Source organism: Aptenodytes patagonicus, chromosome 1 (assembly GCF_965638725.1).
Source record: "Aptenodytes patagonicus chromosome 1, bAptPat1.pri.cur, whole genome shotgun sequence".
NCBI lineage: Eukaryota > Metazoa > Chordata > Aves > Sphenisciformes > Spheniscidae > Aptenodytes > Aptenodytes patagonicus.
In genome coordinates this window covers 199,656,505-199,670,426 of record NC_134949.1, presented here as the reverse complement: position 1 = coordinate 199,670,426, position 13,922 = coordinate 199,656,505, and the positions used below count along the sequence as shown (strand labels likewise).

The 13,922-nt window shown below is 35.2% G+C and overlaps 1 protein-coding gene across 15 annotated transcripts in view; it reads right to left on the bottom strand.

Moving 5' to 3' along the window:
- Positions 1 to 667: 667 nt before the first annotated feature.
- POSTN (periostin) overlaps positions 668 to 13,922 on the bottom strand; it is a 38,496-nt gene continuing 25,241 nt past the window's right edge. The window contains exons 17-24 of one of the 15 annotated variants that reach the window (XM_076364208.1): positions 13,233 to 13,280; positions 9,734 to 9,829; positions 9,029 to 9,118; positions 7,362 to 7,439; positions 6,853 to 6,933; positions 4,547 to 4,633; positions 2,447 to 2,488; positions 668 to 1,899 (exon numbers count right to left, since the gene is read on the bottom strand). In XM_076364208.1, the coding sequence (XP_076220323.1) occupies positions 1,859 to 1,899; positions 2,447 to 2,488; positions 4,547 to 4,633; positions 6,853 to 6,933; positions 7,362 to 7,439; positions 9,029 to 9,118; positions 9,734 to 9,829; positions 13,233 to 13,280 (563 nt within the window). In that variant the 3' untranslated portion in view covers positions 668 to 1,858. The remainder of the gene's footprint in view (positions 1,900 to 2,446; positions 2,489 to 4,546; positions 4,634 to 6,852; positions 6,934 to 7,361; positions 7,440 to 9,028; positions 9,119 to 9,733; positions 9,830 to 13,232; positions 13,281 to 13,922) is intronic. The other 14 variants (XM_076364210.1, XM_076364212.1, XM_076364213.1 and 11 more) reach the window with 14 other exon arrangements.

Here is a 13,922-nt window from a genome sequence, read left to right as displayed (position 1 = left end):
CATTTTCTTGCCTCCTCCTGCTTCCTCCCCAGTTCCTGTACAGACTTTATCTGTCAGTTCCATTCCATTTTCTTCCCCATCTCCTACTCTTTCTTGGGAGAGGAGAGCACAGACACATTCCTCCCCTAACGTAATTACTGTCCCTTAAAATCTTACTTGACTGACAGCTCACAGTGGCACGGCAGTGAAGAAAGCAGATTAAAGTTAATGATTTAATGACAGTCAAAGGCCCCGGGGAAAGGTGACAGCTTCAGTTCACCCTCTAAGAGTTCTAAGAGCTCTCATTCTCACCTAAAAGCTATCTAGCTCTTACCAGGCTTAAAAGATGTCCTTCCACCAAAGCACTATAATAGTAGATACTGGGGTCACCTTATTGAGACAGTCTGACAGCCCAGTAAGGCTACACAACATCGCAATCCAATGCTCAGACAGCTTTACCGTTCCGGCAGTAGTGCTTGTGGTATGTGATTATGGAATTAGGGAAGGTTTTTAATTGTGTTTAAGGAGAGTGATGCAGTTTAAGTGCATTAGCATGTGCTAAGTGAGAAGGGGAAGCATCAGTTTGCTTCTGTGGAAGCATGTTTTTTAACTAAAAACTACACTAAAAGCCTAAGAATATTTAGAATATGCTTTACTATTCAAAAAATATTTACAAATGAAAGCAAGCACAGTTCAGCCAAATTCTTTATTGAGTATTCGTTTCAAAACAGAAGTATAAAAGCACATTAGATAACTCCTCTGAAACTCTGGTCTGCAGAATTAAGGCACTTTGAACACGTTTTTTCTACTTCATGAGTAATTGTTTTCCAACTTTTGTTAATAAAGGCAAACAACTTTTATGAGTACAAAACTAGAGTTATAAAATTGACATAATTTACAGACAACTCCACGTTAGTACCAGACATTAGCAAAGCATGTTTTGATATAAAAGCTTTCAGACCTAGCCTCATTTTTGTAAAACCTTTTTCCATGCTGAGTTAACTGTTTGCATGCATTTTATTTATTCCTTTTATAATCCACTTTAATAATCAAAAGACACATTTAGGGAAAAGTGGGAAAACACTTAAGAATCTCAGTATATGTATTGGTACAGGATTCCTTTAATGGGAATGATTTTTCTTATAAATAGTCAACATGATCTCAAATGCATTTCAAGAAGCTCATAATGTTTCCTTTTTTTCTTTTTAAGAGCTTCCATTAGCCATGTTACTAGAAGGCATTTGGATATGCAATGTAGAACAAAAAAAAAGGATACATTTAATATAAGGCATATTTGTTTGTTTAGAAAAGGTAACATTACTGGTGTCATTATGACATTAAACATGATGAATTTTGACTTATAAAAAGCATACAACACTACTGAACCAAAAGTGCTATGTTTTAACATCTCATACTTCCTTAGATTACTCTAAAAAAAGTCACCTGAAGTGATTTTTTTTTCTAGAAATGATCTGATCACATTTATATTTCTTATTTAGTGGAAATAATAATAATAAAAAAATACACTCTGCATTGTTCCCTGCTCTTTTTGAATCCAATCCTGCAAAGACTTACTAGCCAGCATAAGAAGGAATCCTGGTTCTACAGAAGCTGATGGCCTTCAGCAGTTCCAGGATCCCACCCTGCTTACTATCAAGAGCAGTTAAAGCACCCCCAATGGACTACTCCTCCTAGTGAGCACTGTGCTAGCAGTGAGTATCTGCAGCTTCACATCTTTTTGTGGATTCATGGTTCAGTTTACATTATGTTATCAAAACAATGTCATTTTCTAATGTTCTCATTTTTTTAAAAAGTTTCTCTTCCTCTCAAAGACCATGCTGTTAATTTGTAATTCTGTGGATTTTATCTTGGTAAGCTTTTAGGAATAAGCTAGTCTTGTCCTCCTTCTTGCTGTCCCCCCTGGGAAAAATGGAAAAAGAACCAAAATTATTACCTATAATTATATATAATATAGTTACACTATATACTGTATTTACTTGTGAAACAGACATGTGAAGAGGAAAGATGAAACCTGATGCTGAATCTTTCACTCTCGTGCTGGCAGCTAGGAAATTACAGTGATCTCTCAGCTTCTTAATAGATCAAAATAATGTAGAATCAGTGAGTTACAAATCCTATGGTGGGGAATCCCACAGTGCCATTTTCACAGTGTTAGACTCCAGACTCAGATCTCACTTTGATGGCTTTATTCTAATCTGAAACACTGACCAAAGCGCATAATCTAAGTTGTGTTCAGATAGAAATATATATAAGAAAAAAATCTAGAAACCCAGTAATTAACAATACCAAGCTTTGTTAAAATTTCTTTTTTTAGAGGCATAAATGCAACTCCTTCCTTTCGAACTCTGTTTTCTTAAGGGTATTTTTTTTCCCTCCTGATTTTCAAAGTAACTGAGAATAATATTTGATGCATGTTAAAATGTTTAAATATATGTTTTGCTTTTACCTTGTGTCCTCTTGGTTGGTTGTACTTTCCGTACAGGTGCTTCTAGAAAACAGAAGTGTTGCAGTCAGAAGTTATTTGTTAAAGCCTTTGAATTAAAACTCATTAGAAATGTTGGAAACCCATTGCTGACTTGCAAAGTTTGTTCTTTAAGGTTTTCAGTAAATTAAGAATTTTATCCCATTAGCATGTTGACTTCATCACCTGAAACATGAATGCTTATAATACAATTCACATATTTCTGTCATGTGCAGTCATCCATCAAATCTTACCAACATTTCAAAAGTATTTTTACATTTTAACAGTATGAATTAATCCGTTATTCACACTGATCTCCTACAGATGGTTACATGATGTAGGCAGGTGCCAGGACGTTTTGCCCATGCTCTTCATTCAGCAAACACCATCTGATATGTCAGCGACGTACAAGCTCAGGTTAATGTACAGCCCAGGACTCAGTCTCAGCTTTTGGCAGAGGATGACCAGGTTTGCTGTATAGACATTACTTCCAGAATTATTTATAAGTGATATGCTTGAAACTCAACCGTCACAAGATGTTCCAGCTGTGTTTGGGGCTTGATGTGTAACTGCATTGTGAGTCCACAGTATGATTCCACATTTAGAGTTCAGTTAATTTTCTCAAAGACTTCTGCTTTAAAGGGTAGAGTACAGCAAGGGCTATTGAATAGGTACCACCCTCATTAGCAGATACATCTGTTTTCCAAAATACTGACTGAGTGAAACTATGGACACCTTTTCCTCTTTCTCATCAAACCTTGAGACATTTTTTAAACCTTACTGGGAGGAAAAATATTTCACAAGCATAAGAGAGAATTCTTCTGTTACTGTCACAGAAATGTCACTGGGGTATTTTTCCTTCTTTACAACCATGAAGTACTTGCATCTTTGCTTAACCAGCTGCAGTCAGTTGTCTTTTCATCCTGAGGTACAGGGTGTATAAATGCATGGCCCTGAGATACAGGCTTCACCTCATTACAGCTGAGGCTAAACACTGGGTATCTGCACCAATGTGATAGAAAGTTTCAAGCTCTGCACTGCCCTGACAAGGACAGAACATGGTCCATCCAAAGTATGCTTTCCACACTTGTATGCTGTCCATGCAATTATGCTTTCAGGTAAACCTCATGGTTGAATATCACACCTGTCTGTCTTTTTCAGGCAATGGTTGACTTCCCTGCACGCCTTGTATTACTCAATGCTGAAGTTATACAAATATTATGGTATACCTTCAGTATTTAGCATAGACTTCAAAATTTAAAAAGTAGAAACATATTTATTTAACTTCATTCTCCACAAGCCATAATTTTTTTTCCTATGAATTTAGTTCAAAGGCTGACAGAATAACTTATTCTCCATTACTAGAATTAGAATTGGAAAAGGACATACATACAAATACAAAAGAAACCTTAAACAAGCTACTTCTTAACTTTGAATGAAGATCATTAAAAAATGATTGTTAAACTTGAAGAACAAATTCCTGGTATAAAGCCAGGCTGAATTGTATTTGGCTCCTTTAAGAGATTAATTTTGGACTTCAACACCATTCAGCTTTTTCAAACCCAAGATCTTCCTTCATTTGACAACAAGATAAGGGTAGAGAAATTCCAAGACCCTGTGAGATATTTACTGAACCCCAGAGGTTATATTCCCTCCACCCTACCCCCATGTCACCAAGTTGAGAACCCCTCACATCAACAGATCACATTAACACTGACAAGAAATAACTCAAGTTAAAAACAACTCACGTGGTCTTCTTCTGGATGTGCTGCTTAGAGAAAAGGCAATTCTTATGGTGCGTGTTCCTTCAAATGTTTTACCTAAGCTTTGTGGTCAGACTTTTCCTCTTGTCTACTATGCTTGCCAAATCTTTTACTTACTTTTAGCCACAAGATAAGCCTCAACATTTTTCTCTGCAATGTCAGTGAAAGAATTCTTTTCCAAAACAATTATAAAACTCTTCTTGCTAAAAGACTGGCTTCAGACCTAAGTAATTTTTGTGAATGGATACTATAAAACTCCACCTGGAATGATCACTTCAGACAAAGCAGGTCTTAGTGATACTGGGTTTTTAGACAAACTAACCTTCCAGATGGACTTTCTTGATTTCTCTCTCGATAATCTGTGGCTCTCCCTCAATTACTTTAGTAACCTTGGTGTACTCAGTTCCAGCTACGATAAGCATCAAAAACAAATGAGTTAAATCTGGCATAGCATTTTTCCATATGCAAGGAGCCTTCAGTGGAAACAATGTCATTTTGGGGGTGTAGGTGTATGCAGGCCCCCGTATTATTCATGCCGTAAGGTCCTGCTGATTTCCTTGGCCCTGCCACAGGTGATTCCTTCTCTTGGGCTGAGAGTCATTCATTGTAATCTTGGCTTGAAGTTTTGTTTCAGCAAAGACTGCCAGTTGTAACAAGCAGTGCTGGATATTGTATGAGTAGAATTGCAGCCCATATGAAATAATTATTTTACTTTAGACAGTGGTAATACATTCGTTTGTGACTGGACTCAGATTTAAATGCTTAGGAAATTTTCAGTAAAACAGAAGTAATTTGACGTAGACAAGAGGGCTGTAAAGCATGATCACCATTATCACCAACAGCCATAAAGCAGCATATGTATCTGCTTTTATTGGCTAAACATATGGTAAGGTATTACCATGGCAGCCAAGGGCAGCTGATTGGATAAATCATGGAAAAGATAGAGAAAAATCAAATTAAAACAAGAGACAAATCTGCCTATTTGGTCCATTCTGTAAAGCAGGATGCTTATGCAAACTAACATATAATAGCAAGGAAAAATAGCAAGAATTCAAGAGACAACATTGTCTTTTCCAAATTTACTACAGAGAAACTATTTATTTCTTTTCCATACACCTATAAGATCACTGTAAGATGTATCTCTACAAATTATGTCTATTTAATTGTATACCTCTGTAACTGAAGATGATTACAATTACAATTGTAATTGTTAGATTCTGGCATCAGACCTGTCACCAGAATTTTGAACAGTTCTACAGATAAAGTTTGATCCTGTTCTTTATTGCCTGGTTGACACCAACAGAACATAGTCCAGTATATGGAGGGATTTTCTTGCTATAATTTCTTTCATTTCCAACTTTCCTTTTAAATATTCAACACTTAAATAGGCATCTCCAGAGAGCAACTCTTCACATAGCTGGGACACTTAAGATAGGATAAGATGAAAAACCCTCTGGAAGTTCCTGTTTCTCTCCAATGACTATAGGCAAATTCTGGCTTAGACCTGTAAAACTAAAGATTTAGATGTTTAAAACAGAAGAAAGAAATACAGTCAACAGTATTCATAGCCATATCTTGGCTTTGTCTAAGACTAGCTGTATTATCAATTAGCATGGTTTTGTTTGGTGGAAAGCTGTTCAGCCGTTCAGCCATCACTAAATTTTTTACTTAACTGAAGTTTAAGTCACATCCACAGAATAGTGCTTTCGAAGGACTACAAGATTTACTTCAGTAAACACACAGCTGGCTGTGAGCTACTTCACTGGCATTCAAGTTTGTAACTTACTAAAAACTGAACATAAAATGAAGTGGATTCAGTTAATTTATGTCAAGAGAAACATCCATACATATTTTTGAGCTTCTGACACAGGTTTACACTAACATTTACTAAAAACACAGCACTTGAATTCTTGTTTTTTATTCCCCATTGCTATTATAGATAGTGATAGTTTTTCTAATCTACATTAAGCAGACAACATTCCAAATTCATAGAGAAAGATTAATTTCATAAGCACAAGTTCTTTTACCAGTTTTCTACAGCTACTGGTTATATATTGCCAAAACTGTTAGAATTAAGAGAGCAAGAAGGAAAGAAAACCATTCCTTGGAATGCTATATTTGAAGAGAATTAAAGTTAATGCCTTGATATCCATCACCTGTAAGCATTGAAAGAAGGATGCTAAACATGCCTTTAATTATTAACTCGAGGGCAATGAATATTCATTTCTGAAGAACTGATAAGTAAGATTAATTTGGCCTGTTGCAATACTTCCCAGTTCATAAGTGTTTTTCAGATATTTAAATTTGCTGAAAAAAAGATTTCACAGCTAGTGGAATAAATCTTCATTGCTCCCCTGAGTTTTAATTAGATAACTTTTTAAAGACTGAAAAAAACAAATAATTTTTTTTTCATGACCAATATCATAAAAAAAATTGATTAATCAAACTTTGATACTTATTTCCATTTCACAGATATCTGGCACTTCATATATGGCATTCTACTTTTTCTTCCATTAAAATTACACTTCTGCTAGGTCAGTCTTTAAAATGTTGAGATCGACATATCTGAGAGGGGTTTCAGTTATCATAACCTGTTGCAAAAAGGTTAGTTATAATACACTGAATTACCTCCCTGCAGAAGTCTTTTGATTTCTTCATCTTCAAGTAAATGACCATCACCTTCAATAAATTTGGTCACCTTGGTAACCTCTGATAGGATACAGGTTATGGCAAAAAATTGATTTACAGAAAACATTTGACAATCTTGTAACAGCATATTACTGAATTAATCCTGTCACAGCATTTTGCTGAATTACAAAATTCATCTGTTATGATATTAAATTCCATGTAAACACTGAAAAAACCATATTTTATGACAAACATAGCATACTAGATACTAGACCCAGGCAGCCTCAACTCTGGAGCTGACTGAAATGTGAAGATCAGAGACTCAAACCAGAACGTTAGATTTGGACATTTCTCAGGTTCTGAGGTTTAATCTCTGGGTATGATTTTGCAGTATGAGCACCTTTGCTGAAAACATGGAGTATCCATTCAGGAATTACTTAAGTAATATAATTTTCTTTTTTTTTTTTTTTTTTTTTTTTAAAGGAAGGAAAGAAAACAAGGATACTAACCTTCTTCAAGCAATTTCTTTAACTTTTCTTCATTGTCTGAGCCGCCTGCAGTAATTCTGGTATATTTTATTTCAGGACCTGGAAAAGAGATGTGTAAGACTTTAATCAGATATAATAGGATTGCCTTTTAAGTTATTTTTTCCTATTTCACACTTAGGATGGTTCCATTGTTAACACGCTTTCATCCGCCTTTATGATCATTTTATCTTTCACTGTGTCCCAAATTAAACTGAAAGAGGTTCCAAATAGTATTTAGAGCTATTCAGGAAAGTACTTAGACAAATTTAATATACTTATAGTAAATATCTGCTCACATTCTTAAAGTAAGACACAGTTTTAAACACTTTGTTGTATTAGGTCATAGATCAGATACTACCTAAGTGCAAAAAGAGTCTGGATCCACTGTTGTAAATAGACATTGTTGTTTTTATTACTGCTATGAATCATTTGAGAGCTTAACGTTTGAGATTCTTATCAGTTTCTACTACAGAGGGAAGAGAAGGAACTATCGGTTCTGAAACGCTGGCATTTTACATTATATTGACCATTTTATGTGGGATATTAGTGAAACTTGAATTTGAGAAATGACAAAATGGTGTTTTATTTTCTCCCCCAGAAATTTTGTGTTGAAAAATAGTCCCAGGTTTATTCAGAAACCATCAATGTTTTTCATTCAGTTATTTTCATTGTAGTAAATAGTTGTATGAGAATAACTTAAGTCTGGTTCTTTATTTCTCTCTTGCTTGAATGGCTTCTTAAATTGAATTTTAAGATTTTGTAAATAAACTGAATATTAAGACTTTCTGCTAAGTCAATATGTTCCTATAACACTGTCTTCCCTTACAAGTGCTCTGGCAGACAGGATTTTAATGGCAGCATTCAAACTGATATTTAACCACAGGGATCAAAATGTGTTAGCAGAGAATTTGTGACTGCTTAAATACACCTCACTCCACTTTTCAATCTCCGTGAAGTTTCTAGGATTCTTAAAGAAATATCTCTGTAGTAGGTCAAATATAATTGAAATTGGCCAGAGAGTTTAAAAGTTAGTGTGGAAGAAGATCAAGGGACATAGATGCACATTAATTTTATCTTATATTAGGTGAATACAAATGTCTAACTTGTGGATGTCAGATCAATCGAGGCCCCTCCTTACAGAGAAACAGAGAAGTTCTTTTTCCGAAATGATTGTCAAGGGAGCCTGGGATGAGTAGGTATTTACACACTGAAGGTCTACCTTTGGTCAAATGAAACCTACCTGGAGATACACAACCCAAAAGACCACCAAAAATAAAAGTCTTCTTTCTAAAGCAAACCAGACCAAAATAGTGCAACAAAAGCAATCTCATCCTGAAATGGTAGCAAGAAGCTTGCAAAAGCAGGCACTTTGCAAATACATTAAAAAAAAAAACAACAAAAAAAGTTTTCAGTGTTTTACATGCTGTTGAAATATTGTTGCCATTTGTCTATATGTGTGTGTAGCACACACAGCCAGAATTTGAGTCATACATAGGCAGTGGGAAGTATTAGGGAAAATTCATCTCTCCAGGAAATGCAGTTTAGGCAGTTCTCTCCAGGAAATTAGGCATTAGGACAGAATTTAAGATGTGTTACTTTTGTATGTAATGGTGAACTTTACTAAGTATGAATAGCTCAGCATAATTTACCTTGAATAATTCTTTCTTCTGTTACTTTTTTCTCTGTCACTTCCACAGGTCGCCCATCAATGATTTTGGTGTATGTTTTAATAATTGGTTCTACAAGGATTTTTAAATTGAAGACATTAATCAAGTGATGAATAGTGTTACAAGTGCTGTTTTTGAGATGCTGAAACTTACTGAAGCACACAAGGAAATACCGCAGCATATTTTATGAAAAATAAAAATGTTCAGAGGAGACCAAGATCTAAGTTTCCTCCAAATTTAGGATGGCCACGTGCTGTTTTTCCTTTAAAAGCACCCTAGATGTGAACTTCTCAATGCCCCTAGCAACGCAGAATGCAAAGTTTACCTCTCTGTCTGATAAAATTGCCTTTCTATTACAGAATCACGTACTGCATTTTTGATTGCAGGACAACAACCAGCAAACAATTCTTAACTGAGACAGATGTTATGTCAGCATGCAAAGCACTTCTAACACTGTCTTGACTGTAGCTATGGGACACAGCTAGGCAAAAACCCCGATTTTTTTAAATGCGTGAGAAGTGAGAATGAAATGCAATAAAATTACAACACTTCCAGAATGTCTTGTTAAAAACAGAACAGTTGTCTAACATATCACATGAATCACCTACATAAAGTAGAAACTGCCTGGGAATAGTGAATATTTCAAATTTTAACTAATGCAAATTGAGTTGCTGAAAGCATACCAACCTCCATGAATCACTTTAGTTATTGTCTCCCCTTCCCTGACTATTTTGAACTCAGGTTCCCCTTCAATTAATTTAGTGAGCTGTGTGATAGATGGGTCTGTGACATAGGAAAAAAACAACATGTTACAAATAGTCATAAAAATATTTATGGTATTCCATGGGGCTGAGATGAAGCTAGCATTATCCCCCCTACCCTAGACAAACCAGATTACTCTAACAGAAGATTTTTTAAATCTGAGAAGCCATTTGCAACAATGCTGTACAATCTTGCACTTCCATGCAAGTTAAGATAACATTCCATGTTATCTTAAATTTAGATCCTATTGCACACTTACTATTTACAATTTTTTTTCTTTACTTTTGTGTATGATATTTTTAACATCTGTTGACAAGTCTCAGGCAAAAAACAGATCCTCAGCAGCTGAAAGGAAGTCTTCCTCTACATATATTGGTAAGAAGCCTACTCTGCGGCATTGCTGGAATCTTATAGCTATTGCTCTGCTAGTGATCGGCATGCAAAGTATTGTGTGAAAGCTTAGAAAAGAACTAGGGAGACAAATGTTTGTCATGTTATTTCCTACTAATTGTATAGCTGTCCAAGAGGAAACTAGGTCTTTTAATCAGAATTCCCTTATGTTGTTTTGGGTTTTTTAATTTGTTGGGGTTTTTTTTGGGGGGAGGGTATTTGTTGTTTTGGGGTTTTTTTATTTGTTGTTTTGGGGGTATTTTATTTGGTGCTTTTTTTTTTTTTTTAAGCTACCAAGACTTGGCCAGTGGTCACTCAGCTTAAAGAAGAAAAAAAAAAAAGTCAGTGATCAAATGGAATGGTTGTAAGGATATTTGTCAGCATTAATGGCTATCATTCTTTGAGTTGCATGGGAGAGGTCATCTTGATTTCAATGGCCAAAACAAACCTCTTAATCTTGTGCAATCCCTATAGACCACACTGATCCAAATGTATGTCTGTCTGACAGGCTGGAGCAGCAGATACTAAATAAATTAGGAACATACCATTTATGCAGTCAATTAAGAGGAATAACATGGTTCTTCTGTAACAAGTGTTGCGGCAACATCTTCTACTTAAGAAGCTGCTGTAACACACACTTCCCTTATTCTCTATTCACGGTTAGAAACTTAACACAGTCCATCTTTCTCACTTTCCTTAAAAATCTCTTAAAAAAATCATTCTTTATATGAATTTATGTAGAAGTCGATACTACATAGATTTTTTTCTTTTTTTTTAAATTACTATCAGGATTTAACAATAGCTTTTTACACGTGTGCCTGCTGTTAATTGTTGAAAATAGTACAATTCAGGCTAACTAGTGTCCTTCAATAGTAACAAATCCAAGCATACATTTTTGTTTGCTTTTGCAGCAGAAGATGATTGTATGTTAGACTTGAGAGCTAAATAATTCATTTATTTGCTGCAGATGAGATGATATGATAGGATCATAATGATGCTCAGTTATTACAGAGCTCTATTCATCTACTCTGAGTTTTAAATAGGTGAACAACTTATTGCTTTTTCTTTTATTTTCTAACATGTCTGGCTGAAAAACATTCATAAATATTTTAAAGAAACAATCTTACAAGATTCATTCACTTGTTTCTGTTTTAAATTTAGAGGCATTTTTGCATGTTGAGAATCCATTAAATACCAATATACATTGATACAAGTGATGAATATTAATGAAAAAATGTCAAAGATATATTTATGAATGTTTATAAATCCTTTTTTTTTTTTTAAGATTTCTAAATTACTGTACCTTCCTATGTGATTAATACAGCAGATGTACTCAAAACAAAAGGTAAAGCAATAGTTTGCTACACTGCCCAGTCTAGGATCAATCCTTTGAACATTTAGTCCATTAAGATTTGAGTTTCAATCAGATTTAACTCTTCAGATCCCTTTAACTGGCCTACGTATGGACAATGAAAGCACAACTCAAGTAGAAAACATTGAGACAGGAAAGGGCAGACATCACCCTCTAAACTTTGGGGGTGGGGGTGGTTTTTCTTTTTTTACTGAAGTCTTTCAATCACGATCTGCTAGAACTTCCTGACATATGTTGCAAAAATTAACGTGCAACTTTGCCAGCTTTTTTCTACAGACAGTTGTGGGCTTATGTGGTTTTGATAGGAGCTGCCGCTCACTACTGTTACTACTAGCAAGCTCAGAAGGGCCAGAATTGGCTTTATTTGGTCTATTTCTGAATCATCAGCAGAAAGGCTGTATTGGCCAGAGATCATTCCCTGGAGCGTGTCCCAGAGCAGAAACACTGTACTGGCAACGGAAAGGAGTAACTCTTCAATACTCACTAACTTATAAAGTTATTTTTTCTCTCTCTGGTGAATAACACTTATTTGAACATTTGACTAGAGAAGTGCTCAGACATTTCATTTTTTCTTTAAAAGAGGGGTTTGTTTCAGTTAACTTTCAACTTCTAAACACCATGTAAATCACCTAAACTATATGCCCTGTCTCTGGATTTAACATAAAAAACCAGGTACTTTTAGAGAGCGATTCACCTTCATCATAGGAAGACTTCTAAAATATCTTGGATTAATTACTATATGGAATCATCTATCCATTTATATTGCTCTGTGGATCTGATGTAATGATGGAGACTAGGCAACAAAGGTCAGCATATATGCTAGATCGTGTCTAATCTTAAGTGGGATAAAGCACAGACAAGCTGCTGAAAAAGCAAGCTCATGTAACTTCTGCCGGGAAGAAGTCCTCCCAGAAACAATGATTAAACAGTCTGGATAAAATTTTTGCAAGATATTTTTAACTGCTTTTCCCCACAGTTGAGCTCAACCAGATTCCCTTTGAACATTTTTATTTCGATGGGAAACTGGAGCTCATTAGCAGTGTACCTGGTTTAGTGAAACCAATGGGTGTTTTAGTTAAGTTATGAATCAGAAGTGATTTTGACAGTCCCAGCCCCACTTTTTATTCTCTTCAGTCCCACCACTAATCTTCAAGTCATGCTTTTGCCTTGAGAAATTGAAAAAGAAAGTTTGGCTAACTGTCCTTTCCAGGCATCTGACAGATATTGGTATTTAGAACTGATTGAAAACTATAGAAAAATGAACTGATTTTTTTTCTTCGAAGAAGAAACATATCTACTTCATTTTTTAAAATAACTGTTTTAATTTTTTAAAAAAGGAAATGTTTTTATTGAAAATATAATAATATTTGGGGCACTTAAAAGAAATGGTTTGAAAAAAGATTATTTAAAAAATATTTTTAAAATGCACATAGAAAAAGGAGAAAATCCATTTGGGGAGAACAACTGTGGGAAATCTTTTTATACAAAATATTTCAGCCAGTTCTAATTGCAATATTTGTATCTTTGCTTTTCCAGCAAAGTGCTGAATGTCCTGGAGTTGTTATGTACAAAATGCATCCTGTTGAAGAAATATATACAATATATATTCTGTATATGTATATGAACGTATACAGAAATATATATACTAAGGGCCTCATTTACCTTCCTTTCTGATGATGGGCTGGACGTTGCTTTCAATTATGTTAATTTCTGAAAGTATAGAAAATGGAATATAAAGCACATTCCATTCTTACAGTTTCTTTATGGTAATGATCAGATAAATGTGGTCTGGTCGTAAAGATGTGGATAAAATCACAGATATTAATGGATGGAAAAGTAACTCAAGAGGATCTAGAGTATGGATCTCAGTTCTAGTTACTAAATGGTGATGTACACAAGTCACCTGCAGACAGAGTCTGCTGGCGTGCTATTTGCCTTTGTTTGTGCCTTACGAAACCCACTGGTCATGAAACCCATGATAATGTAAGGTACATAATAATAATGGCTCATACAGTTCCCTGCATAAAGATTTGCACAATTCCCTGACGTTATCTTAAATTTGAATCTTGCCCTTTTCTTCTCATTAGGGAGCTGACCTGGTAAACAGAGGAAACCCTCTGACATTCAGAACTATGTTACACTTGATAGAATGTCACAGAGAGCATGACTGTGGTGCCTTGGGAGATCAAGTTGTCCCTCTACACCTAAGACAGACTCAAGTATTCATTGAACATTTGTGATAGATCGTTATTTGACTCGTATCCATTCACTGGTAGAGAAGCCTTCACTGTTAGAGGTCCCAGCCTTCCCGTTCCCACATTCAACTAAATCAACAGTTACAACTTTCTTGAT